The sequence below is a fragment of the Magnolia sinica genome, chromosome 2 (assembly GCF_029962835.1).
Source record: "Magnolia sinica isolate HGM2019 chromosome 2, MsV1, whole genome shotgun sequence".
Lineage (NCBI taxonomy): Eukaryota > Viridiplantae > Streptophyta > Magnoliopsida > Magnoliales > Magnoliaceae > Magnolia > Magnolia sinica.
The window spans coordinates 135,186,652-135,213,927 of record NC_080574.1 but is presented as its reverse complement, the minus strand read 5'-3'; the positions used below and the strand labels follow the sequence as shown (position 1 = coordinate 135,213,927).

The window sequence follows — 27,276 nt, the reverse complement described above, 5'->3', positions numbered from 1 at the left end:
CCGCCCCCCTGTAATGGTCAGAAATTTTTTTTGTTCGCAAAAAAATATTCATTAAATACAAAAAATTCTAAATATTCCAAAAATGCATTCGTTTATAATTTTGAACGTGTTTATGATGGTGTAACGGTCAACTCTTTAGTGAGAAAGTTGTATCAAGTGGTTTGATGAATTTATGAACCTGACAGCCTGTAATTGACTATAAAACTAATAGATTTAATTTCTAATTATCTAATATCAATGATAGATATATTAGAATGAATTTAATATCAAAATATCTCACATGCATGGGTGTTTGCTATTATTTTCCATAATTTACTCTACAATTCTACATTATGTATTTGTCCTTGAGTGTGAGGTGAGGACATTTATATGTTCTACTATCATTAATACACAATATTCAACCACTAAAATAGAAAAAAAATGGAAAAAAATTCCTAATTTTCAAAAAATGACCAAAAATAGTCCTAAAATATTTTAAAAAAAAAAAAAAAAAATTTAGTTGCATAAAATGTAAAATGCACATTCATTTGTTCTAATTTCAATAACAAATCATATTCAACCATAACAACAAAGATTTTTTTCAAAAAAAAAAGTATAAATACCTATTTTTGAAGATTTTTCAAAAAATGGCCCATGGAGCTTCGATTCAACAAAATCCTTAAAATAACTTATTTTGATCATCAAATTCAAGTTAAAGAGTGATCGAAATTTGTAGTAGAAAAGTTTAGAAAAGAATTTGGAAGAGAAAAGTGCCAAAAAATGAGAAAATTTGTAACTTAAAAAGACAAAAAAACAGCGACGACGAAGAAGAAGAAGAAGAAAAGAAGAAGAAGAAGAAGAAGAAGAAGAAGAAAGAAAGAAAGAAAGAAAGAAAGAAAACACACTAGTTGTTTATGACTGTTACGAGGCAGTAACAGCCGTTACGAACCATGTAAAAACCTATATAAGCCAAAAACTGAGGGGTCACCATTTCAACCCCCGTATCGTGTGACGGACTTGTCCGTTACTGTTACATATCAGCCATTACGACCGATACGTAACTGATTTGGTACACCTTGGGATATAGGTCTCGGTAGATCCCTTGGATGCACCATTGGGAATTTGTCTAGCATTTCATAGGATAGAAGAAATCTGTCTAACTTTGACTAAATAACGTTAGCCTATCCGTTTGACCACATAAACCTTACCACTCCCATCGGCAAGTCAATCGGTTCATTTTTAGATATCCAGTCCGAGAAGTTTTGCATACTTCGATTTATCATGCCTCCGTTTGATTTTTCAATTGCGAACCTAACCATATTAAAATCACCTCCCACACACCACAGATATGCCCACTTGTTGCAACATACATCCAACTCCTCCCAAAAACTCTGCCTAAGACTGGGTTTATTTATGCCATAAACTGTCGTGAATGACCATTTAAATCCAGATGAGGTGTCTCTAATCAGTAGTGATAGAGAGAACTGACCCTTAAAACAGTCCTCAATGCACCATTTTTGTGTATTCCAAACCACTAAAAAAAAAACCCTGACAAACCATCAACATCTATTGCTTCCCATGCCTTACTTCGACCACCTCATAGAGAATCCACCAAATTTCTATCAACCTCCTACAACTTAGTTATTTGAAAAGCAACCAATTGTGCTTTGCATTTTTTGCACAAGTCCCTAACTATCTTCATAGCAAAATGACTCTTTAACTCGGCAACCAAGACTTGGGGTCCTACTACAAAAGGCCATCGATAAGGCCGTTGCCCCCTCCTGGCTCCTCAAATTCTCTGCCCAACTGCACCTGCATCAAACTTTGACGGCCCCCTCTTTTCCATCCATTCGAACAAAGCCACATAATCTTTCGGTTTGTCCCTAAAAGTCACCCCCACCATCTGAGTTATCTCTCTTGCCACCTTCTCCACTCTCCTCGTTCCCTAAGCCACAGACACCTTTCTTTTTTTTGCCTTTACCTAGACTCCCAACCGTGCCTGACCTCCCCTGAGAACTCTTCGACAACAAGCTAGCTTTATCCGAACCCCCATTTTCTCTGATTACTGCGAGCGGGCTGATATCTTGAACATCTCCATCGAGAGACATCGAACAGGACTCGTCCTACTCTAGGACCTCCGAGAACCCTAACAAAAGTCGCACATGCCTGTCGAGAGCTAACTGGAGGACTGCTTGGAGATGGGATAGTATTTTCTACAATCGGAGATGGCAGAATCCTTGCGATTTCACCGCTAGGAAGTCCCTCTACGAAAAGACAAGGGTTGAGTTGTTCACAGACCCCTCGAACATTCAGCTCTATTTAAAGGGGCTATCTATCGCGAGCATCAAAAAGAGACAAAGGGGATTAAAACCCGATCACGCGCATGTGTGACTCTTTAAGTTTTGGAACACGTGAACCGGTAACATTGCATGTGCCACAAACAATGCGTGTGCGAGGGAGGACCCAACTTCCACACGCCTCTCTCGGTCCACACATAAGACAAAAGAAGAGATGGCATTGCAATTGTCGCGGCTACAGCTGTCCAGCTCTCTCTCTCTCTCTCTCTCTCTCTCTCTCTCTCTCTCTCTCTCTCTCTCTCTCAAACGAAAAGAAGAAAATCCTTCCCTCTCATAAATGCTAACTAAAGAAACCTCCTACCGCACGCAAGCTCCACCGCACGTCGTTGTGAGATCATCAGCAATCCGTGCTCCCTCAGAATGACCATCAGGATTAAGACACGCATGCAATAATTGATTCGGTCCTCTGCAACAGACCGAGTCACAAACTCCATCAGGTTCGACTTCGACTATCACCAATTCTGACTGGTTAAGCATCTCGAACGGCGATTTACAAAGCTCATCTTCTCAGTGAATACTCACGCGTAGCTTCTCGAAGCCAACACAGACGCACACCTTACCTAGAATCAAGAACCGCTTCCTCCTTCTAACCTTTATTCTAGCATAGCGAATCATCTCACAGTTTAGGCTTTGTTCATCAATCTCTACCACCGTCCCCACACAAGCTCCCACTTCTCGTATGACTTCTCCCCGCCAGAGTTCCAGAGGAAGGTCCCAAATTTGCTGCCAACATTCCTCCCAGCCAAACTCTGACCACTCCTCCCAACATTGAACCTTTTTTAATTATTTCATCTCTGTGTCAATTGCATGAGTGTCGATTGCATGAGAGGATGAAGCTGTCCAATTCCTGTTTAGAGCATAGGGAAATGTAAACGGTCTCCTCCGAAAGCTTTTTCACCACTGTGTTCTCTGACTCTATCCCACAATTCTCGTTCATCCAACCGATCATATCTTCCTCATCTACACTCGATCTAATCATCGCCATACAACAGAACTAAAACGATTGTAGCGATTGTTCTAACACTTTTTCTTCAATACACACGATCGGGGCATCTTCCAGAACTTCCTTCCAAACGCCCTTTTGCAAAGGTAGAATAGATTCTTCTTTCCCAAAATCTGTTACAATATCAAAGTTCAGCACTACCTCTTGGAAAGATTTTCTACCCACTTGCCCCGAAGAAGCCATCGCCTCTAGCGCAACTCTTTGAGCATCTACCCTACCTTTTATAACTCATTTCTCCTTGAGACTCTTCACTTTTCCATTAGCTGCTTCTTTATTTTTCACCTCTAGGCTGTATTTTTCCTTTTGGACGCTCAGCTTGTTTCCCCCGAACTTCTCACCATGCAGGTTCATCTCTACCTTCTCCACTTCTTCATCGGTGCTCATTTGAACTAACGCAAAACCATGCAAGCTCGAGGAGACCCTATCTCTCGAAATCACAACCTGCATCACAATCCCAGCACTATTAAAAACCCTTTCAAAATTTATCAGTGCCCATCCGACAGGGAAGCCTATCACGAACAGAGTCGGATACTCCAACAGTTGTTTCTTCTTTTTCCCGAAGTTCCTCCTCGTATATGATTGTTGCCACCGCACTTCCGTCCATCCCTCATGATTTGCATCTCTGGCATCTGATATAGTTCCTGTTGCAGATGTGTGTGAAGACGCCTCCACCTTCTTTTGGTGATTCTCCTGTGTGTTTTCGTCGACCAACTTTCCTTTTTTCCTCCACAAGTTCTCCATGAGCCACTTTGATTTGAATCACGCCTTTGAATCTAGTCAAGTTCTACATTAACAAAGAGATTCCGGAGATAGGCAGAGGATGAGTAGAGTTGCCTTCAAAGGAGGGGAACATTAACAGAGAGATTTCGGAGATAGGAGGATGAGTGGAGTTGCCTTCGAAGGAGGGTAGCCTTTATACTTCCATTACACAAAAGAAGACCCTAAGACGCACCCTCTACACACCACATTCAGACAACTGGCGTGGAAAAGGAGTGATATTAGAAGACTTTTTATGATTAATAATATAGAAGAATAAAGAAAACATTCTAGGAAATATGAAGCCCCTAAGATGCAAGAGTGCAGGTGCAAAGTATTGGAATAACACCGGCTAAAAAGTATCAGAGTTGATGGACCATTAAATATAAATATTGAACTCAGAAATAAATTTTAATTAACTTTAAAATAAGATTGCATATTAAAAAGGAATAAAACTACGGCTCCTTTATGAAAGACAGTATATAATTCCTCCTTTACGAATTTGCCCTTTTGATTAATTATATGGTACTATCATTAAATAGATTAATTACATGATACATACGACATCCCCCATCTACAATTGGGCCTCTATGCCATGTTTACCCTAGGTGACTTGTACAATCGCTCATACTCTTCCAAAGTATCATATGGTTCTGCTGTTTCTTTTCTTTTTTAAATTTCAAAAAACCAAAAGAGATAAAGCAACACTTGATATTGGGAGACAAGATACAAGATCAAACTTGCAGATTCTTCCATTATTTCCAGTCAGAACATGGGAGATGAGTGGTCTTCATAATTTTAAAAAATAAAATTAAATTAAATTTTATGTACAAAATTTTAAAACAAATGGGTGAAGGGCAATAAACAAGGAGCAAACATTTAAACATTTGTTAGAATTGACAGATAGAAATAATGGAGACCTAGTGCTTCTACTTTTTTAGAAGCAGTTTCAGCAAAAATGGTTGTAAATTTATTTATTTTTAAATCAAAGTTAAAGAGTCCGTCTGTCTCATTTTCCTTAAAGATGAATTGTTACAAATGTCCATAGAGATTAGAGAGCATTCTTATGGTCAGGCGTCCAAACAGTGGATTCACAAGGATTCAACTAGGAGAAAAATCCTAAGAAATCTGGACTCAGCAGCATAGCTGGAGAAGAATTACAATGTGTCATCTGCAAATCCAAGTTGAACTCTGCCAGCATGAAATTCTCCTCCTCTTTAGAAAAACCCATGTAACATGGGGGATGCTAGTAAAAGAATATAAACCACTACGGTCAGGCGTCCAAATGGAGGAGGACTCAATTAGGAGAAGAATCCTAAGAAATCTGGACTCAGCAGCATAGCTGGAGAAGAATTACGATGTGTCATCTGCAAATCCAAGTTGAACTCTCTCAGCATGAAATTCTCCTCCTCTTTAGAAAAAAAAAAACCATGTAACATGGGGGGTGCTAATAATAGAATATAAACCACTATAGCACATTCCCAATTTGGTTTACTAATGGTTTGCAGTTCACTGCATATTAAATGAGATTAAGTAACATCCTAAATTATTTAAAACTAGTTTGTCTGAGCAAGTTTGCAAATCATTAGGGGTGGTGGAACTTTGGTGCCTCGAAAATATTAGAGACCATAAAGAAATGAAAGCATTACCCCATTTCCTCTTCCTCTTTCCCGGCCCCTATTGTTGTGCCAGTTCTGTAAGACGGCTCCATTATTGTGACGGTTCTGTAAGACAGCTCCATTATTGTGACGGTTCTGTAAGACAGCTCCATTATTGTGACGGTTCTGTAAGACGGCCCCATTCAGCTGAAAATAAACACCCATTAATTATAATTCTCATCGATACACCAGTCCACCCAAAGTCTTAAAAATGTAAAAATAGAGACATCTAGAAGGATTCTAAAGGTAATCAATTCATTCAATGTATTGCTAGCATCTGTAAATAAATATGCATGCAAAACTGCTCTGTCACGCAAATTAGGAAGCCTGAGAAAAGAGGAAACAGAAGTGCATTCGCAAAATTGAGAAAAAAGCAACGGTGCTAATTGGTTCAGCTAGGGACCCACTTTAGGCAAGACCATTGGGAGTATTTTGGTGAGTAGCAAATGGACCCTTAGGTAGACCAATCAGCTAACACTTGGTTTGCTTTCTCTAAAAAAAGCAACTGCACTAAGAGAAAACTCAAATCCAGGATTTCTTTTTTCTTTTTTCTTCTCCTCTTTTTTTCTTTTTTTTTTTTTTTTGAAAAGGCCAAATCCAGGAAAATATGAGGCAAAAATAAAAAGCAAAATCAGTTTGTTCTAACCCAACGAGGTTTGGGCGAGCAGCCATCACCGTGGGTTTGCTCCCTAAAGGTGTGGGTTCGACTCCCCTCCTCAGCATTACCCGATACACGTTGTTGTGGGTGATTGCGTATATCCGCAGGGAATAGTCTTGCCTCAAAAGGGGCGGGGACACCTTGTGTCTTCAAAGAAAAAAATCAATTTGTTCTAAAATTCAAATAAGTAGAAGCAAATGGATGTAACAAAGATTATATCCTAAAAAACATTCAGTAATATATGCTTTTTCCATTACGATTGAGCGAGAGAGAGGGAGAGGGGAAAAATTGGCTTGCAGAACATTTAAAATCAATTCAGTGGCTATAGCTCATATTGCAGTTCTCAATTGTGTGATCGCCATTAAAGGGAAAAAAAAACACACACACACACCCCATTTACTAGATCACACAACTTCTGAGAACTGTGAAGCACATGGTCAGCAAGTCCACGGTCAGTTTGGTTGACAGTTCCAGAGTAATTTGGTGTCTACCGAATTCAATAAATTCAATCCGTTCAACTTGCATATCTAGTTTATTTAGTTGAAACAGCTTTCAATCTTATTACGTACATGTTCAGAGGCCCTGTTTGGTTGATGCCTAAAATGAGTTCACCTCATTTTAGTTAACAGTGATCTTTTTCTTTTATTTTTTAATTTTTTTTTCTTTTTTTAAATTTTTGAAGGATTAACAGTAATTATGTATTAGAGATCAAGATCTCTAATACACAGGTACCATTAACAAAAACGAGATGAACTCATTATGTATTAGAGATCAAGATCTCTAATACATAATACTATCAACCAAAATGAGATGAAAACATTTTTAGACGTCTATCAAACAGCGCTCAAGTCTTTTCAAGCACAGTTTTCAGCCCATCTTATGACTTCAAGTCAGTTTAGGCAATTTAAGGACTGGGAGTTCGCACCAGCAAGCAATTTTGGCAAATTTGACTCACTGATTTCAGAGTCAGCAAATGGCAAACAAATTCTCAGTCAACTCTGTACCTTGGTTCACTCAATTTGGGGCACATACAATTCAGCCAATTTGGCAGCCATGGCATAGCAAGGTCAAATTCAAGTTAGCATAGCTGCTCATTAGTTCAAGGATGTCACAAGCACCACTTTGGGTTGGCTTTTCAAAATATGTGTCAGATACTCTACACATATATACAAAGCTGTCTCTATCTTTGAGAGGGGTCGCGGCAAATAGGGAATGGGATGAGCGAGAAGAAAATTTATCCTTTTTTTTATTTTTTAAAGATAAAGAATTTTATTAGGGAATGGGATGATTTACAGGGAAAAAAATAAAATTTAAGTACCGAAAATTGAAAATGTTCACCGGATCAAACATGTGGAGTATATCCCACTACTTGTGCGTTTCGTATTGCATAGGTGGGATATAAGATATATTGTGGGATACATTGGCTGATATTGTCGATACTTAAACATTGCCCCCAACCATTTGGCAATTAACTAAACACAATAGTTGTCTTGTCCTCCGACCATCATTTTTCAAATCTAAAGGAAAAAGGCCCTGTAGAGTCCAAACATCCTTGAAAACTTCAAAAGAATGGGATCATGTTGGATGATGGTGTCGGAAGCACTGAGTGCACCACCCCAAAGAAGTGCCTCTCCCAATGAATTTGTGCATTTTGAACATCAAGAGTCTCTCCTAGTTGTTTGGCCATGTAAAACGGCCCCCACAAAGTGGTAAATCAAGCAACTCGTTGAGATCAACAAAATCCTTAAACTTTTTCATCAAAGTCATAATTTGATTACCACCCAAATTCTCATGCGAGAATGAATTGTGTTAAAATCAACTACCACCTAGGCTTATCAACCACCACCTAGGCTTGAGCCTGACAATTTTTTCCATAACTGACCACATAAAGGTGGATTATTCGGACCATAAACTGCAAATAAAACCCATCTAAAATACCCGCCAGTAGCCGAAAAGAACCCATCCAATCATCTTCCACCATGATAGTATCCTCGTTCCACATCAGAATAAAAAGCCCTGTCGAACCCATGGCCAAAAGAAACACATGGCCCTTGTTCTTTCATCCTCAACTTATCAGTTACCCTACTGCTAACATTCTCCGACTTGGATTGCTAAAGAAGAAAATTATCACAGTTTCTTCTTTGTAGCAAATCTCTAACAGCAAGCCTACGATCAAGGTCCCAGGACTTTTGTTGGCAAATCTCTAACAGCAAGATGTCCAAATCCCTCTGACCCCTTTCGAATGACAAGCATGTTACAAATTTCACCAACAGACTTCTCATCATTGCTTTCCTTAATCATAGACGCATCATCAAACTTCTTCCTCAAATTTCCTTAGCCTTCCAAAATTACTTTCTTCGACCTGAGAAAGTGTTGGGGATTTTGCACTACGGAATCACACAGATCTAGATCTAGGATAGCAATTCAATAGTAACAAGCAATCACAGAAGAACAAAAAGATTTAACGTGAAAAACTCTTTCGGGAAAAAAACTACGGCACAAAGCGACAGAAACCCACTATGAAATAGAAATTATAAGAGAGAGGACTTACCCGATTCGAACAATCTCGAATCTCACCCTTGCTACACCCTTTGATAACCCTAGAATCCCTTTAGAAAGCTTTAGAATACCCTTGAATACCTCTCAATCCCGCATACACCCCTTTATATAAGTTTAGAAAGAAGTAGACTCAGAATAGGAAACAAAAATCGCAAAATCTGTGTTTCCACAAAAAATCTGTGTAACGTCTTCCATGTCATCGAAGGTCCATCGATGTCATCGAAAACGGACCAAAACTGTCCAGCGACCAAGGGTGAAAAATTCCGTGAATTATCGATGGCATCGAGCAACCTTCGATGTCATCGACGACTGGCATCGATGTCATCGAAACCTGGTCGATATTATTGACAGACCACCAGACAGATTTAAGACATCTGTCCATAACAATCTCCACCATGTCTTCAATCTTCATCTGTGTAGTTTCTTGTCCCCTTCTCTTGTCTCTGTATCTCATCATAGCTTCATCAACGCTTTTCGTGCACACTTCATCCTTCTTTTACGTTATCGCCAAGCCTAAAGAAGTTGCACAGAACTTGAACTTCTCTGTAGAAACGACCTTGGTGAGCATGTCTGCTGGATTCATGCTAGTGTGAATCTTCTCCAGTGTTACGCCTCCTTCCTTAAGTATCTGTCGGATAAAGTAGTGACGAACATCAATGTGTTTAGTACGTGAGTGATAAATAGAATTTTTAGCCAAATTGATAGCGCTCTCGCTATCACAGTTAACCGGCACGGCCTTCTGCTAAAGTCTCAACTGATTTATCATGCCCCTGAGCCAAACACCTTTAAACGCTTCTGTCACTGCCATATATTCTGCTTCGGTCGTGGAAAGAGCCACCACGGACTGAAGCTTCGACATCCAACTGATTGCTCCACCCGATAGTACAAACGAGTATCCTGAAGTAGACTTCCTGAAATCTATACTGCCTGCGTAGTCGGAATCCACATACCCTACCAACTTTGTCCATGTTTTCTCAAAAGTTAAGACGTAGTCTTTCGTACCTCGAATGTATCGAAGTAGTCATTTCACCGCTTCCCAATGTTGCTTGCCGAGGTTTGACATGTATCTGCTCATAACACCGACTGCCTGTGAAATATCTGGTCTTGTACAGACCATGGCATACATTAAACTGTCAACCGCATTCGAATAAGGCACATGAGACATAACCTGCTTTTCCTCATTTGATTTAGGACATTGTTCTGAGGAAAGCTTGAAGTGAGCCGCGTGGGGAACGCTCACCGGCTTTGCTTGGTCCATCCCATACTTGATCAACACCTTTTCAAGGTATTCTGCCTGTGATAACCAAAGCCTGCTCTTCTTCCTGTCTCTATGAATATCTATGCCGAGAACCCTCTTTGCAGCCCCCAGATCTTTCATCTCGAATGTCCCTGATAACTGAGTCTTCAGTACGTTGATTTCAGACATATCATGACATGCAAACATATCATCAACATACAGTACTAGGATGATGAATTTTCCATCACTCAGTGTCTTGTAATAGACACAGTGATCGTATTCACTTCGAGTAAATTTCTGACTCACCATGAAAGAATCAAATTTTTTATACCACTGCCTAGGCGACTGTTTCAGGCCGTACAACGACCTCATTAACCTGCAAACCTTTTTCTCTGCCCCTTTAACTTCGTAGCCCTCTGGTTGCTTCATGTAGATCTGCTCTTCCAATTCCCCATGTAGGAATGCAGTCTTAACATCCATCTGTTCCAGCTCGAGATCGTATTGGGCAACCAACGCCAACACGAATCTGATAGACACCTGCTTAACCACCGGCGCGAATATCTCTGTGAAGTCGATTCCTTCTCTCTGAGCATAACCCTTCGCTACCAACCTTGCTTTGTATATATCCTGTTTCCTTTTGAATAACCACTTGCATCCGATCGCTTTTCTGCCCACTGGAAGTTCCACCAACTCCCATGTATGATTTTTGTGCAACGAGTCCATCTCACCGTCCGTAGCTGCCTTCCACTTTTCTACATCAGGCTCATCAAGAGCCTCCTGAATAGTAGATGGGTCCCCCTCATCTGTAATGAGGGCATATGCGATATTAAAGTCGTCCATGTATCTTGCTGGTAACCTGCGATCACGCGGTGGGTTCCTTCTCACAGGTGGCTGCTCCACCTGATCCTGTACCTCTGTTTGGCGTCTGTCTCTGCTAAGTATCATCTGAGTCAATCTGGATGTCTACGATCAACCTTTCTGGTTCCTCTTGCTCCTCTTGATCATTCTTGCGAAATAGGGAGCTTTCATCAAATTTGACGTCACGGCTAGTGATGACCTTGCGTGTGACCTTGTCGAATAACCTGTAACCTTTCACACCAATGCCATAGCCAACAAATATGTACTTTTTGGCTCTATGTTTTAGCTTATCTCTCTCAACTGACGGTACATGAGAGTAAGCGTCACAACCAAATATGCGTAGATTTGAGTAGTCGATTTTCTGACCACTCCATACTTCCTCTGGGATTTTACATTCAATTGTCGTTGAAGGAGATCGGTTCACTAAATAACAAGCCGTGTTAACGGCCTCTGTCCATAGGTTCTTGCCCAACGCAACATTACTTAACATGCATCTGGCCCTCTCCAGGAGAGTCTGATTCATTCGCTCAGCCACACCGTTTTGCTCGGGCGTGTGGCGCATTGTGTCGTGCTTGATGATCCCTTCATCCTTGCAATACTCATTAAACTCAGTGAAAGTAAATTCTCCACCATTGTCAGTCCTTAAAACCTTTATTTTCTGCCCTGATTGTTTTTCGACTATTGTCTTCCATTGTTTGAATATGGTGAAAACTTCGAATTTACGTTTCATGAAGTAAACCCAAACTTTCCTGGAGTAGTCGTCAATGAATGAAACAAATCATGACGACCCCCCAATGGAAACTTCTGACGATGGCCCCCATACGTCAGAGTGCACATAATCAAGCACTCCCTTACAAACATGTTTTCCAGATTTAAAAGACAATCTAGATTGTTTACCATATATACAATGTTCGCATATATCTAAATCAGAATTTTTAAAAACAGGAATCAAACATCGATCAGAAAGTACCTTCATGCCTCGCTCGCTCGTGTGGCCCAGACGAGCATGCCACATACATAGAGACGTGGAGTCTGCAATAGTTGTTGTCGCTCCACCTGCTAAAGTGCTCCCAATCAACCTGTAAAGGTTTCCGTGCCTCTATGCTCTCATAATCACGAGTGCCTCTTTTGAAACTTTAAGGACACCATCAATATCGGTGAACTTGAACCCTATAGCCTCGAGTGCACCAAGAGAAATCAGACTTTTCTTCACATCAGGAACGTGCCTGACGTCAGTCAAGGTACGCTTCATCCCATCAAATATCTTGATGCTCACCGTGCTAATAGCCACAACATTACAAGCATTGTCATTGTCCATAAAAACCTATCCACCATCGCATTCCTTGTAACTGGTAAACCAACTCCGATGAGAAGTCATATGATAAGATGCTCCTGTGTCAAGTATCTACTCGTTTCTATGATTGTCGTGTAAGTGATCAATTATGGAAACAAACAGAACATCACCACCACTTGATTCTTCATCAGATGTGACCACATTGGCCTCCTTGGAAGAAGTCGCTGAATTTTCTTTCTTCGTTTTAGGATTTCTACAAATCTTCTTCATGTGTCCAGACAACCCACAATTCCAACACTTTAATTTTCCTTTACCTTTGCCCTTGGATTTGGATCTAGGTCTTGAAGACCCTGTACCTCGCTCAGAATCTCTGCCCCTCATAATCAGTGCATCGGAAGATGCCCCCATGTCGCCGTTTAGCTTTCTCATAGCCTTCCCTTGAAGGGCTGAAATAACGGAGTTAACACTTAGGATTTTATTTGTGGTGCACATTGTGTCCCTGAAAGACTCATATGATGTAGGAAGAGAATTCAACAATATACATGCTTATTCATCATCTTTGACCACTTCCTCCATATCCAGCAATTTGCACATCAATTTATTAAAGTTGCTGATATGGGCTTCTAGATCTCCACTTTCTGCCATCTTGAAGGTATAACACTGTAGCTTCAAGTGTAGGCGATTTTTAGAAGACTTCTTTGCATAGATGTTCTCTAACTTCGCCGACAAACTAGCCGCAGTTTTCTCCCTCAAAACATTATAGAGAACCTCATCCGTGAGACACAAACGGATAGAAGCTAAAGCATTACTATCAATATCAAGGTTTTCCCACTCATCATCTTTCATCGTAGATTTCCGCTCCTCAAGAGCCTTAATCTCGCCTTGCTTGGTTAACAGACTAATAATCTTAACCTTCCATAACTCAAAATTATTTTTGCCTGAGTACTTCTCAATATCAAACTTGCCGTTTCCCATTATTACTAATCTTGCAGATTTAAATCTGTGCCCCAACGATCGCTCTAATACCACTTGTTAGGGATTTTGCACTGCGGAATCACACAGATCTAGATCTAGGATAGCAATTCAATAGTAACAAGCAATCACAGATGAACACAAAGATTTAACGTGAAAAACTCTTTCGGGAAAAAAACCACAGCAGAAAGCGATAGAAATCCACTATGAAATAGAAATTACAAGATAGAAGACTTACCCAATTCGAACAATCTCGAATCTCACCTTTGTTACACCCTTTGATAACCCTAAAACCCCTTTAGAAAGCTTTAGAATACCCTTGAATACCTCCCAATCCCGCATACACCCCTTTATATAAGTTTAGAAAGAAGTAGACTCGGAATAGGAAAAAAAAATTGCAAAATCTGCGTTTCCGCAGAAAATCTGCGTAACATCTTCGATGTCATCGAAGGTCCATCGATGTCATCGAAAACGGACCAAATCTGTCCAACGACCAGGGGTCAAAAATTCCGTGAATTATCGATGGCATCGAGCAACCTTCGATGTCATTGACGACTGGCATCGATGTCATCGAAACCTGGTTGATATCATCGACAGACCACCAGACAAATTTAAGACATCTGTCCATAACAGAAAGCACCCTTCCCTTTCAACTATAGTTGCACATGAAGCAACGTGGCAAATGATTCAAGTGGGATAGAAGGGAAGTGTCTGTTCCAAAATGTAAGCAATAAATAGCTAGGAAGCGGGAGCAGGAGCGTGACTCTGAAGCATGATCCAAAGTAGGAGCAGCACCTGGTTAGAAGGATGATACAACTAAGCTTTCAACCTATTTCATTTCACCAACCTAGACCAAGGCACAAACTAGAACTGTCGAATGCCCCACTGAGAAGAACCAGACAACAAGGTATCATAATTAGAAATGGAAACGCTGCAGGAAATGAGGGCTAGAAATGGAAAGATCCCTGGCGATAGCAACAAAGCCCCACCAGATAGTGCACACTAACCCTTTGATCATTTTATTATTTTCCTTTGAATATGGATGTTCTCCTTAACCTTTTTTTTTAAGAAGCAACAGCAAAAATATATTAAAAAGAAAAGAGAATACAAACAAAAGAAGGAAAAGACAGAACTGCTGAGGTAGCAGAACAGGAAAAGGAGAAAAGAGAAAGATAAAAAACTAGCAGCCTAGAAAGCAGAGATCATATCCTTTCAAATCTTTAACGTTAGCAGCCCATTGAATCAACAGTCTTTTGGCTCTCGCCCCAGTCATTGAAGCCGAAGTCGCCCTATCGTTAAAACATGTCATTTCTTTCTAACCAGACAGACCAGCAAATAGCCAAGATGGCCATTCTCCATACGAGTCTTTTGGGTTTTCAAAGCTTGTAGCCATGCCAAGAGGATAGGAAATTATGAGCCGAGTCAGGGCTACACCAGGAGAGGTTGAACCGTTGGCTAAAATCAATCCAGATTTGTCGGATGAAGGGGCAGTGCACCAGGAGATGGTCTATTGATTCCGCATCGTTCATACAACAAAGGCAAACATTAACCAGCTGCATACCTCTTTCCCATAGGTTGTCAATAGTAAGGATTCTATTGCGGTCCACCAACCAAGCAAAACAAATATATTTAGGAAGGGCCGGGTATCTCCAGATGAAAGGAGAGGCAGGAATCGGGGGCTAAAGAAGAGTAGAGAGATTTGACCGTGAAGCGACCGGACTTATCAATCTTCCAAATGGGCCTATCAGGCTCGGACATCAGCGGAATGGACTTAGAGATGTAATCGAGAAGGTCCACGTATTCAGCAAACTCACTATCTGTGAGGTTTCTAAAACATCTAATATCCCACACAATTTTGGCATCCGAGTAGTTGTAGCAATCTGAAATTGAGATGTTCTTGATAGGGGCCAAGCGGAAAATGTTTGGGAACCGGTCCTTTAACTTGAGGTCACCCAACCAGATGTCTTCCCAGAAGCGGATAGCACCCCCATTTCCCAGATCGAAACTGATGTTGTTGATAACTGCCTGTTTGACCTTGAGAATCCCTTTCCAAATGTGGGATGCCTTGTAGGCCGAAGAGTCCTTAGACCACCAACCTCCCAACGACGACCCATATTTCCCTTTAACGATGGAGGTCCAAAGAGCTCCCGGTTCGGAGGCAAGCCTCCAAGTCCATTTGCCTAACAGCGCAGAATTCATGCTTCGCAGATCTTTAACATTAGCCCCTCCTTCACGGAAGATCTTGCAAACATCCTTCCACTCGAGGAGATGAATATTGCTCTGGTTCTCCTTCCCGAACCAAAGGAAGTCTCTTCTGATTTTATCGATGGTCTTTAGGACAGATGTGGGGCATCGAAACAGCGACATAAAATAGAGAGGCAAGTTAGATAATGTGGCGTTGATCGGTGTGAGGTGACCTCCCAAGGATAGATATCAGCACTTCCATCTGGCTAGGAATTTCTGGAATCTACTAATAATGGAGTTCCACATCAGTTTAGGAGGGGGGCCAATAGATAGGGGAAGGCCAACAAACATGGAGGGTAAGGAACCTGGATGGCACCCAAGACGATCTGCAAAAAGATGGATTTTGTCAGTGCTGATGTTAATCCCAAGTAATTTCGACTTGGCCAAATTGATTCGAAGCCCGGACACCGCCTCAAAGCAGAAAAGAGCAGTACGAAGATTGAGAACGTACGCTTTAGAAGCTTCGGAAAAAATGAGGGTGCCGTCTGCAAATTGAATATGGTGATGGGCTTAGAGAGACCTAGCATAGAAATGCCCTTCAGGACACCTTCGTCCTGGCCCATAGACAACATCTTGGAGAGAGCTTCGCCTATGATAAGGAACAGGAGGGGGACAGGGGGTCTCCTTGATGCAAACCTCTCGAACTTTTGAAAAAACCTTTTGAGAACCCATTCAGCATGACGGAAAAGTGATCTGAGATGATGCAGGCAGTGATCCAATTTTTCCATTTGGCCCCAAAGCCCATCCGGAGCAGCATATACTGAAGGAACCCCCAGTCAACGTGATCGTAGGCCTTAGCGATATCCAGCTTGCAGAGAATTACTTCTTTTTCAGTCCGCTGGCAGGAGTGAAGAATCTCATTCGCAATAAGGGAGCAATCAGTTATCCGTCTTCCTTTAATAAAAGCGTTCTGGTTAGGAGAAATCAATCCTCCTATCACTTTCGAGAGACAAGTGGAAAGGACTTTGGCCAGAATTTTGTAAGGGCCCCCGATCAGACTAATCGGTCTGAAATCAGAGAAAGAGGAAACACCAGACACCTTCGGGATCAAAGAGATGAAGGTAGCACCCATGCCTTTCGACAGTCTACCTCTACGATGGAATTCTTGAAAAAACAAGAGAACGTCCTAGCTGACCAAGTCCCAAAACGATTGGAAGAAGGATATGGGGAAGCCGTCAGGACCCGGAGCTTTATCACCTCATAGGGAGGCAACCGCAACCTTGATTCCATCTTCAGAAAAATCCGCTTCGAGGAGGTCAGTGTCAGCAGAGTTTAACCTGTTGAACATGGTGTTGTCGAGGCGCGGTCTAATCCAGGCTTCCGAGGAAAGGAGGCCTTTGAAGTGATTAATAGCAAGGTCAGTGATCAGCAATTTGTCTTCTATATAGTCGCCATTCACGTTGATTGAGACAATAGCCTTGGACCGAGCACGCATATTAGCTATGCTGTGAAAATATTTAGTGTTTTTGTCGCCCTCAGAAATCCACCTAGCTCTAGACTTGATCTTCCAAGCAGCCTATCATCCAGAGCCTTAGTGGATAGCAATTGGATGATTTGAATACATCTACCCAGAGCTTCAGTGGATAGATGGTTGGCTTCCGATTCCGCATTCATACGGGTGAGTTCGTACAGGAGAGCCTCTGACTCAGCTTCTCTTAAACGAATCTCCTCCTGATGCCACTCCTTAAGCTTCAACTTGAGAAGTGTAAGCTTACACATCAATCTGTGACCAGCAAAGCCTTCCACCTTGAAGCCCGACCACCAATCTGAAATCTTTTGCCTGAGACCTTCGACTTTGAGCCAACTGGAGTTGAATCTAAAATGTTTTAGACCCCAGTCATCATCTTCCATACGCAAAAGCAAAGGGCAATGATCAGACGTTGTCCTCGTAAGAGCAATTTGGATCGAAGAGGGAAAAGCCTCAATCCAGTCTGGGGAGACAAGGAACCTGTCCAGTCTAGAAAGGATGGGGACTCTTCTACCATTCGTCCAAGTATATTTAGCCCCAGACAGCGGGAGATCAATAAGCTCTTGAGCTTGGATCCACTCAGAGAATAGAACCATAGCTGGAGAAATTCTTCTACTTCGGGAGTGATCTTCCGGAAATCTAGTGACGTTGAAATCCCCCACGACACAGTAGGGACTTGAGAAGGAATGCCTAACAGAAGTTCGCTCATCCCAGACTTCTGATCTACCAGAATCAACAGAAGAGCCATATACAACTATAATAAGACATAGGAAGTTAGAAATCTTATCTTTAAGAGTGACAGACACTGAGAATGAGCCTATAGAAGAGGATTGCAAATCCCAGATAGATGATTTCCACCCTAGCAAAATACCCCCTGACATGTCAGATGCGTCGAGAGAAGCCCATTTCGCATCCGGGGCATTCCAAAGAGAAGCGAGGAGTTTGTCTTTGAAGACCGAGATCTTAGTTTCCTGTAAGCAAAGAATATCTGGGTTCTTCCTACTGATGGAGGCTTTGATGAGGCTTCTTTTTTGTTTGGAGCCCACCCCCCTAACATTCCAGGAGATAATCTTCATTGGACAACCGCACTGGCCCAATTTCCCTACCTTCTGTGCTTGGATTTAGAGGTTGATTTCGCCCTGGAGGTATGAATCAGCCACTGGGTCTGACGACTAGAACCGGATCGGGGAGTTTGCTTCGAGGGGGATTGGAGATCGGAGAGGGACCGACCTCTGTGTTCGATACATTGAAACAAAGCAACGTAGTCCTCCATCCTATCCCCGAAAGAGAGGCCAAGTTTTCTGCCCACATGAGTGATGGCTTCTCTAACCCAACGCTTATTAGACATTTTGCCTAAAAGCTCATCTCTGTCATCGTCCGAGAGCGTGGCCTTGTTGGACTGTCGTTGATGTTGTTGGAGGTCCGCGCATATCTGAAGGGGTTCCGCTATAATCACTTCACCCGGGGGATTATCCTGGAAGAGCGTAATAGGGCCCATATCTGTCGAATCGTCAACAAGATCGGGGAAAGAACACGCAGATGGCGGTCGGGAGAAAGGGTCAGATGAACAATAAGAGTCGTTCTCCGATCCTTCTTCGCCCGAGTCGCAGAGATGACTGTTGTCCGCCAAAAGGATAGGAGAGAGAGCTTTCCAGATCGCAGATAAGGATTCAGGGCGACTCTGATTATTGAGGCAGATGATGGGGTACGAAGACGAAGGGGTAGATGATTTTGGAAGGGGGGCAGGGCTAATAGGTTGTTGGAGTTGTGATGCCAGTTATGAGCCACCGTTGGACCCGAATCCGAGGTCAAACGACTAGACCCGATTAACTGATGAGGCACGTGCGAAGTGAGAGAGATAGGCTCTCACAGGCAAGGGAGCGCGTGTCGCTGGGATGGGCTCGAGGAGGTGATGTCATGGGCCACGCGTCTGGAAGATGAAGGTAAGTCGTTGTCGAAGCAGTGGCGACTTAAAGCTTTGGTCTGTTGTTAATGAGGTGTCAGCTCCGAGTTGTTACACGTGTCTTCACGAGGCAGGAAATCTTGCAGGCGATCTTGAAATGTACACACCATCGGATCCTGCGCGCCATGTGGGACGATCTCCTTCCCCTGCAATCTTCAAGGTGACTCCCGAGGGATATCGTCTGCAGGAGATGGTGGACTGGACCGTTCGCTGCAGGCACGTGTCCTACGGAAGGCTGCAATGGAATTGTCATCCCTAATGAAATCAGGAGCATTGATAGGGTTCAGGAATGATGGTCCGCTGGAGCATGGAAGATTGGTGCATGCCTTTATCGTCGTAGCAGGTTCCTTCGCCGGAGGTGAAGCAGGCCCTTCCCGAACGCGCCAAAGGTCTCCCCAGCAAGGGTAGACATCATCCGGGATTTCTCTGATTACCGGCAACTCAATCGTACGGTATCAACAACCACCCGAATATGCTGGGGGAGTGGAGAACCCTTCTCACCCTCATCCTGAGGACAGTAAGCTCTTCACCGAGCTTCGTCTTCGTGTCAAGCTCGAGAAAAGAGCCTAACAGGTTCGTAGCCGAAATAAAAAATCCGTCATTCCATAATTCCATGGGAATGCTCCACACCTGGACCCAAACATTTTATTTTCCAAACATGGAAAAATCCTCCCATTTCAGAACTTTTGCTATCGGGCCCCCGGAGTGGAGATGACCCGCCATAACCAGCATTTCCGAGTTTAAGCCTGGGCAGACTTTCACCCATAATTCATTATAGCCTACTGGTTTGATAGTATAATTTCCTAGGTGGAAACCGGTAGTTTCAGAGATCCAGTCTTTCACCTAAGAGATGGAGGCCTCTCCCTTGCTGATGATGACGATAGAATCTTTAAGATCTTCCTGGGCCCTATTTAGCGCTGACTGGCTGATGCGAATCACATCCTTAACGTCGGGGGCTAGAGTATCTTCGCATATCAAGTCCGGCTTGGGGTTGGGTTGAGATTTAGGACTAACAAATTGTGTGGACTGGGGAGGAGGTAGGGTAGGTTGTAGGATTTGAGAAGAGTTCTTCTGAAGGAGGACGTCTCGGAAGGAAGTCCCATCCATTCGCTAAGGTTGGGAGAGAGTAGACTTCGGACGGTATTCCGTGGAAATAGTGGGAGCGGGATGATTCCTCTGCTGAGGGGGGGCTTTAGGGAACCTCGCCCATTGAACTAACAAGGGGCGACCTGCAAACTTCACACCGTGGAGCATCTCCACCACCCTAGCTAGCTCTGTCTCAGAAGACATTCTGACCAGAGCGAAACCACAGTAGGACCCAGAGGAGTGATCCCGTGGCATTATCACGTCCATGATTGCACCCGCTCGCCCAAAAACCCTTGAAATGTTGATGGGGAACCATCCTTCCAGATATCCTTTAACAAAGAGGGTAGGAAATGAATCCTTCTTCCTTACCTGGGTCAGTGGATGAGGGCGCCGTCGAGATACTTGTTTCCATACCTGGTCATCTTGGATCTCCCCTTCTTCCAGGTCATCAAGGGGAGTGAAAGCAGATCCCTCGCTCTTCGATCCTTCCGCTCTTAACGAGAGGGTGGGTTCTTCAGGCATTGCCCTCTTCGATCCATCAGATGAGGAATCGCCCCAATTACGAGGGCAATCTTTCTTATGCATTCAGAAAATCGTTCTCCTTAACCTTTGAATAATTAAAGGGTTAAAATATATCAATCTGAGGGGTCTTTACTCATGGCTCGGTGTTAGACACTTTGTGTTTCCACTATGAGGTCATGGGTTCGAGAGCCCTTGTGGTGTGAGTGTGGGTGTGGGTGTATTCACCTTTCAGAATATATATATATATATATATATTAATCTAAGAGTTCTTTTGGTATCCCCCAAACACAGTGAGGCCCATCATATAAACAGTGAGTCATTGAGAAGGACCCTGATCCAACAGCTCAAGTCCCGTATGTATCCTATTTCAGTATGTTGGGATATATTCCTAGCAAATCTCAAGTCAAAAATAGCAATGGTCATATTCATACATGTGCTTAATTACCACAGGAGCATAGAGTCACAGATAACCCGGATGGACTGCATTGGATGGGACTGTCCACTAAAACAGGTTGGCCTCAGGTCCCAGTTTCATAACATTGGTGGTGACTCATCCATGCACACGTGATACATGTAATCCAGATTTCAGACCATCCACACAGTGGTCCCCCTTGTGAATCGGAGCATATTCAGAAAATCAAGCTTATTGGAGGGACCTAAACCATCCATTTGATGACCATCAAATGAAACATTAAAAGGAAACTTACATTCAATGGCTGATATCAGATGATTAGGATCATGCGAGCGGTGTGATTTTCAGGATATGCTTCATCTGCTACAAGGCCCATGATTTGGACAGTCCGATTGACTTACATGTGCACCACATGCACACTGGATGAATCACCAAACACATAGGAGTCTTGTCCAGCAGTAAATTGAGCATACGAGCAATCATGTGAATTCTCCAAAGTCAAAAGTTAGTATATGAGTATATGACAGCTCTGTACCTTATGATCTGATGGTGTAGGTAATGGCAATATTGGTGCCTGAGATTCAGTTGGAGCTGATGCTGATGGTTCATATGATATCGGTTGCACAACCTCTACATCTTTCCCCTTATGTAACGGCTGCGATGAAGGAAGCACTGTGGGTCCAGGCTGCAGTAACTGGCCTGGAGTTACCAACGAAGGTACTGATGTTTCGCTGTGACTTGTAGTAGATGGCCCAACAACTGAGGACATAGATTGAGCCACAGTTTGATAGGTTCGGGCTGGACCACGAACTGTCTGAGGTTTGCTAGACATTGGTGGTACAGATGCATTTATGTCAAAACTAGAAGAAGTTAAAGGCGACAACAATGGCAAGTTAGCAGTTGGAGTTGTAGTGGGAAGAGAGGTGATTGGGACTGTATTTGAAATCAGACTTGGTGATGCTTCAGAAGCTAATGCTGCAGGTTGGGTAGGAGTCAGAGATGATGGTAAAGCAGATGAGGTTAGACTCAGGTTACTACTAACTGGTGGCAATAAAGAAGAATGAAATTCAGTCATATTTGGAGCTCCAGGGGGCAATGGTGCATTCATGCCGGGATATTGCATTGGCTGCTGCATGGATTGAGGGATTGACAAGCCTGGCGGTGGCCGAAGCAAAGGTTGTTGTTGGAACTGAGGTAGCCCACTTGAGGGTCCATAAAATCCTTGCCAATACATTGGCATTGGAAGGCCAGGACCATTTGCATTTGGATTGGGTGAAGAACCCCACGACCCTAAGCTTCCCCCAGGTTGGTATAGAGGCAAACCACCCTGGAATGCCGGCCGTGGCATTCCTATTTGTGATGTGTGTGAGCTGGGATCTGCTAAAGTCCCACTTCCAGCAGAAGGCAAGCTTGTGGATACAGTTGTTGGCTGAGGATAGTGTGACTGCACAAGAAATTAGGGAATGTTAACACTTAGAATTACATGCAAGCTAACTGGTTGACTTCCATCTGAAGCACCACATATGCAAGGCTTTGAGTTTGGATGTACTATTCAATTGCAATGATTAAGGGTGTGTGGTTGCACCAACTTTCATATAAACTTAATGACTGATCAGTCTAATTTGGTGAAAATTTTCATGATATTTGGTGCAACCAAATGCACATTAATTTAATTTCAATAAACTAGAAATGACCACATTGTGATCACCTTCCTAGTAGTAATGTTGAGGGAAATGCCCCAAATTGCATCACACCACTTCCAATTCGACAAGTTGGAAAGATTGTGAATGTAACTTGAGGGGCCACTTCCCTGTGATGACAACTAAGAAAGGTAAATGGATTCTGGTCATTTCCTTCCTATTGAATTAATTATTGCAATTCAACTCAGTGGTTGATCGAAACACAGCATGAGACTCTCTTCTTACCTGTATAATAGCAGGGTCATTGTGAATAGGTGCAGATGGTGTAGCCTGAACAGGTGGGGAGGACTTGACCTGTAAATCCTGAAACCACATGCAAAAGTAATGATTCAGAATCATATCCTTTAACAGTACAATGACTAGTATGAGCAACACATGCAAAGATTAAAGAGGCAACAAATGCACCATGAAGAACTTTCTCAACTTTTCTCAATAGTCAAGCTCTAAATAAAGTCATGTGTCCCATAAGTGACTTATTTATAACCTAACAATACAAACCCTAATAGAAGGAAAAGACTAAAATACCTTACTTTAAGCGTTAGTCTAAGGTACTTTAGACTTTTTACATTTATTTTAAGGCATAAAACTAAAAATAAAATAAACATATGCTCCATCCTGTGGAACCCTTGTTGGGTCACATGTGACCATGTGGGACCTGCACTCCCACACTCGTGATCCAGTGGAACATACACATGGAAGTGAACTTGAAATCTACTTGAATCAGTGATTGCTAACTAATGTTTTCTGTACCTTCCAATTGGAGTGACACGATTGAAGCAGAAGCAATGTCACCAAGCAAGGGCCTTTTTTTTAAAGGATACGCCAAGAGAGGCCATTTAAATATTTTCCAACAAAATTTTGGGATGTCATTGATGGAAGGAGAATCAGCAATTGTGATCTATGGGGCATGCAAAGGAAATTTCAAACTGTAGAAAGCTTTCATTTTTTAATATAATCTGAGACCTCGCCTCTAGGCTTAAACATTTCATTTAACCATGCATGAAGAGAGGAAAATAACGTGTCCGATTCTTAAGCTAAACAGGGCATCATCATGCCTCTTATTTGTATTGGGGGCTAGTTTTCCATTGCTTGATGTATTTCCCTTATTATGAATAAAATTTTATGTGACCTCCCAAAAAAGTAAGGTGGGTCAAGCAAGTTTATACATGAATGATGCTTTTTCCATACCTTGATATCACTACCACGGAAGAGTATGTACTCATAAAGTTTGTCGCTTGGAGGAATTTGTGGGCCATCCTTCTTTCGTCCTTCAGTTCCAAATGATCTTACTGCAAAGATAGAAGAGATGAATAATAACCAACAATCAATACGGTGTCCAAAGCTTTTCAATACACAACGCCCTAGATAGAGAAAACAAAACAAATCAATAAGAAAACAAAATGCACAAATTATTTTCCTTTTCATGATCTCTAGACATGGTAAAAACAGCATATTTTTGTTTGAAATGACACTTCCACTGCAATATATTCATATGTGTGTGTCATTGGGACTTCCAATTAGTCAGATCTGGCAGGGCCAAGCAAAATCAAATTTTTTTAATAGGCTCGGCTCAGCCTAACCAATTCAAAAACCAGGCCCAAGCCAACCTCAGGCCAAGCCCATCGACAGCCCTAGATATTATGATGAAGTTCGCAAGTTGAGGTATATGATCCATGAAAGCTGTTCTAGTTCCTTCACGTTAGTGCTTTTTTAACTTTGACATTACATCTCAATTCCACAAGCAACAACAGTGATGGTCCCACTATCAAAAATATACTGTCAATATGATACTGTTGGTGTTCAGCCTAAAGATAATAAGAAAACCCAGAAGTGGTTATGTAGACTACAACATAATTTATAAATAATAAAATAAATAAATAAATCTTATTTAAAGACCAATGCTGATAAAACTCAAACATGGTAGATATCTAGGCATCTAATAGCACAAATCCTACAACTGTGCAGTTCCTAACTTCTAATGGGAACCCTTTCCAGCCACACACGTGTACTATCTTGATGGAAATACCATGGAGTCTGGTATTTAATCAAGTCTTCTGTATCATTTTACCCACTCCGAAGATCCTCAAGGTGAAAGGCGAGTCTATCGAAGCATTAGTTACAAATCCTACAACTGTACAGTTTCTAACTTCTAATGGGAACCCTTTCCAGCCACACACGTGTACTATCTTGATGGAAATACCATGGAGTCTGGTATTTAATCAAGTCTTCTGTATCATTTTACCCACTCCGAAGATCTTCAAGGTGAAAGGCGAGTCTATCGAAGCATTAGTTACATTCTGAAAATATATCTGACTACGTGTTCACGTGCTCCAACTTCAGTCTCCAGATTCCCTTCACGCTGGAGCTCCCCCACTTGATCAGTGAGGTTGTCTACCACATGCGTGAGTTGATTTACTCACTCTATGAGTGTGCGAATTAATCAAGTTACTTGCACAAATTCTTCCTGTGTCACCTACTTTGAAGCCATTAGAGGATGATGTAGAGTTGAAAAAAATTTCCCAAATACGACCGACTCTTATACCAACCAATTATCGAGTCAATGAGATTTTGATATCCAAATTGCAAAGAAATTAAAAATAATAATAATAATAACCACAAGAACAACGGAGTAGAGAGGAAGAGAACTTTTATTGATATCAACATTTCCACTAATAAAAGTTAAAGAAAAAAACACACTTAGAAATTATTCGAATCTATCAACTCATACGCCACTAACCTCCTTTTATAGATCCTAAAGAAATCCTTGATTGGAATCTCTACAACTAAGAGAATCAATCGCAATTTATTGCACCCTAATCTAATCTTTCTTTATATGGCAAAAGTCTAAAGAAAAGCAAACATGGAAAGCAATCAAATCTCTAAATCTAGCCCATATCTTCAATCTAGCTCATCATATCTTTAAATCAGCCCCCCAATCTCCCAAAAATAGTAAATTATAATATCCAAATTTGTAAATAATTAGCCCAAAAATCATCACATGGTGGGCCTATAGTGGGCTATGGGCCTACGTTATTGGCGGGTCCTACAATGGGCCCATATAGGCCATGGGCCTACATCAGAAACCAACTCAGCGCCTACAATGATTCTTTTGGGGGTTCCTTGGGAGATCATACACAGGATGACTTGCCTTGCATGCATTGAATATCTCATGCATCATAACATTATACACATCATGCTTATCTTGTATCATGGCATTACATTATGTTAATGTTTATCATGCCTCTATCCCGTCTATTTTGAATTCATGGCATCCTTAAACATTATCTTGACTTGTGCTTCCATTGTGTATATTTTATCTCCACGTTATATCTTGTTAAGCCGTGTTTTTCTTACCATTCTTGAGTATGTATCAAACTCATAGTAGAAATGATTCCACTAAGCTTCTAGCTCACCAAATTAACAAACATGCAAGTTTCCGGGATGAAGATGGACTAGAAGAGGAAGAATATTTGGACCGCTACTTTCTTTAGAAATTAGTGGATAGACATTTTTTTAATTACAAATGCATTGTAATAAACTCATAGTGGAAAACTGGAATGAGAAGTACATGTGGTGAATAGTAGAATTTAGTTTTATGGATTTAAGTTTTAAAGTTTAAATTTAAAATTATCATGGTTTGGACAATTTAAATTGCAGTGTGGTTTGAATTTATGATGGTTTGAATGGTTAATGTGGATGTAAGAATGTATAGAACTTGGTTCACACCTTGGAACTTGGGATTAGAGTGACTGTACTCAGGTTTTGATTTTCAAGGCGTGACAACCCCTACGTTATGTCCGGTTCTTAAACCTAGCCAAATTTCCATCACAGTGGATAATGCCAGCTAATTTGGTAGGCATGCTGTATGCTTGGCATGAAGGATCTTATCTCCCTCTGACATCTAACTTGTTTAGCCATGCTTTGGGCTATTTGGAGAGATGGAGAGAGAGAGAGAGAGAGAGAGAGAGAGAGAGCCGTTGCTTCAGCGATCTCTCTTCCTCCATCTCTAGAGTCGCAGATTTGTCTCTTCGGGAAGCTGAAGACTGGAAGCAGTCCCTTCCTGCCCAGGGTTCGTCCTCTTCTACCCATCTTTAATGGGCTGTGTTCCCTGGTTTACTTGTTCTTCAGTTTCGAGCTGCATAGCTCTTTTGTTTTAGGTTCTGTTTGGTCCTTGCCATGTGTTGTTTTCTTTTTTTGTTTTCTTGGCGTCGTTTGTTCTCTTTTGTTTCTTTTGGGCTGCTTTTGTTCCCTTTTAATATAATCTCAATCTTCGAAAAAAAAAAAAAAAAAGGATATTTGACGTATGCCAAGAAATGTGAATAGCAGGAAGCACAAAATGCATTCGTCTGCAAAATCTGCCACAAAATGAGAATGCAATGATAGCAGATCAGACGCGTCATCACTGCATGCACATTACGTGCAATCAACACTTGGCACTCTGGCCGCATCAGATAAACCATTTGGATTGAATTGTAATAATTCAATTCAATGAGGTGGAAATTCCAAAATGAGGCCAGCTCTAATCCATTCATAATGAGAAACTAGCCCCC

The 27,276-nt window shown here is 41.8% G+C and overlaps 1 protein-coding gene across 4 annotated transcripts in view; it reads right to left on the bottom strand.

The window, feature by feature from the left end:
* LOC131237775 (protein decapping 5-like) overlaps positions 1-27,276 on the bottom strand; it is a 37,506-nt gene that overhangs the window by 8,810 nt on the left and 1,420 nt on the right. Inside the window, exons 2-6 of one of the 4 annotated variants that reach the window (XM_058235753.1) lie at positions 23,915-24,015; positions 22,952-23,029; positions 21,562-22,470; positions 5,829-5,900; positions 5,745-5,798 (exon numbers count right to left, since the gene is read on the bottom strand). In XM_058235753.1, coding sequence (XP_058091736.1) covers positions 5,745-5,798; positions 5,829-5,900; positions 21,562-22,470; positions 22,952-23,029; positions 23,915-24,015 — 1,214 coding nt within the window. Of the gene's footprint in view, positions 1-5,744; positions 5,901-21,551; positions 22,471-22,951; positions 23,030-23,914; positions 24,016-27,276 lie in introns of all 4 variants that reach the window. The other 3 variants (XM_058235754.1, XM_058235752.1, XM_058235751.1) reach the window with 3 other exon arrangements.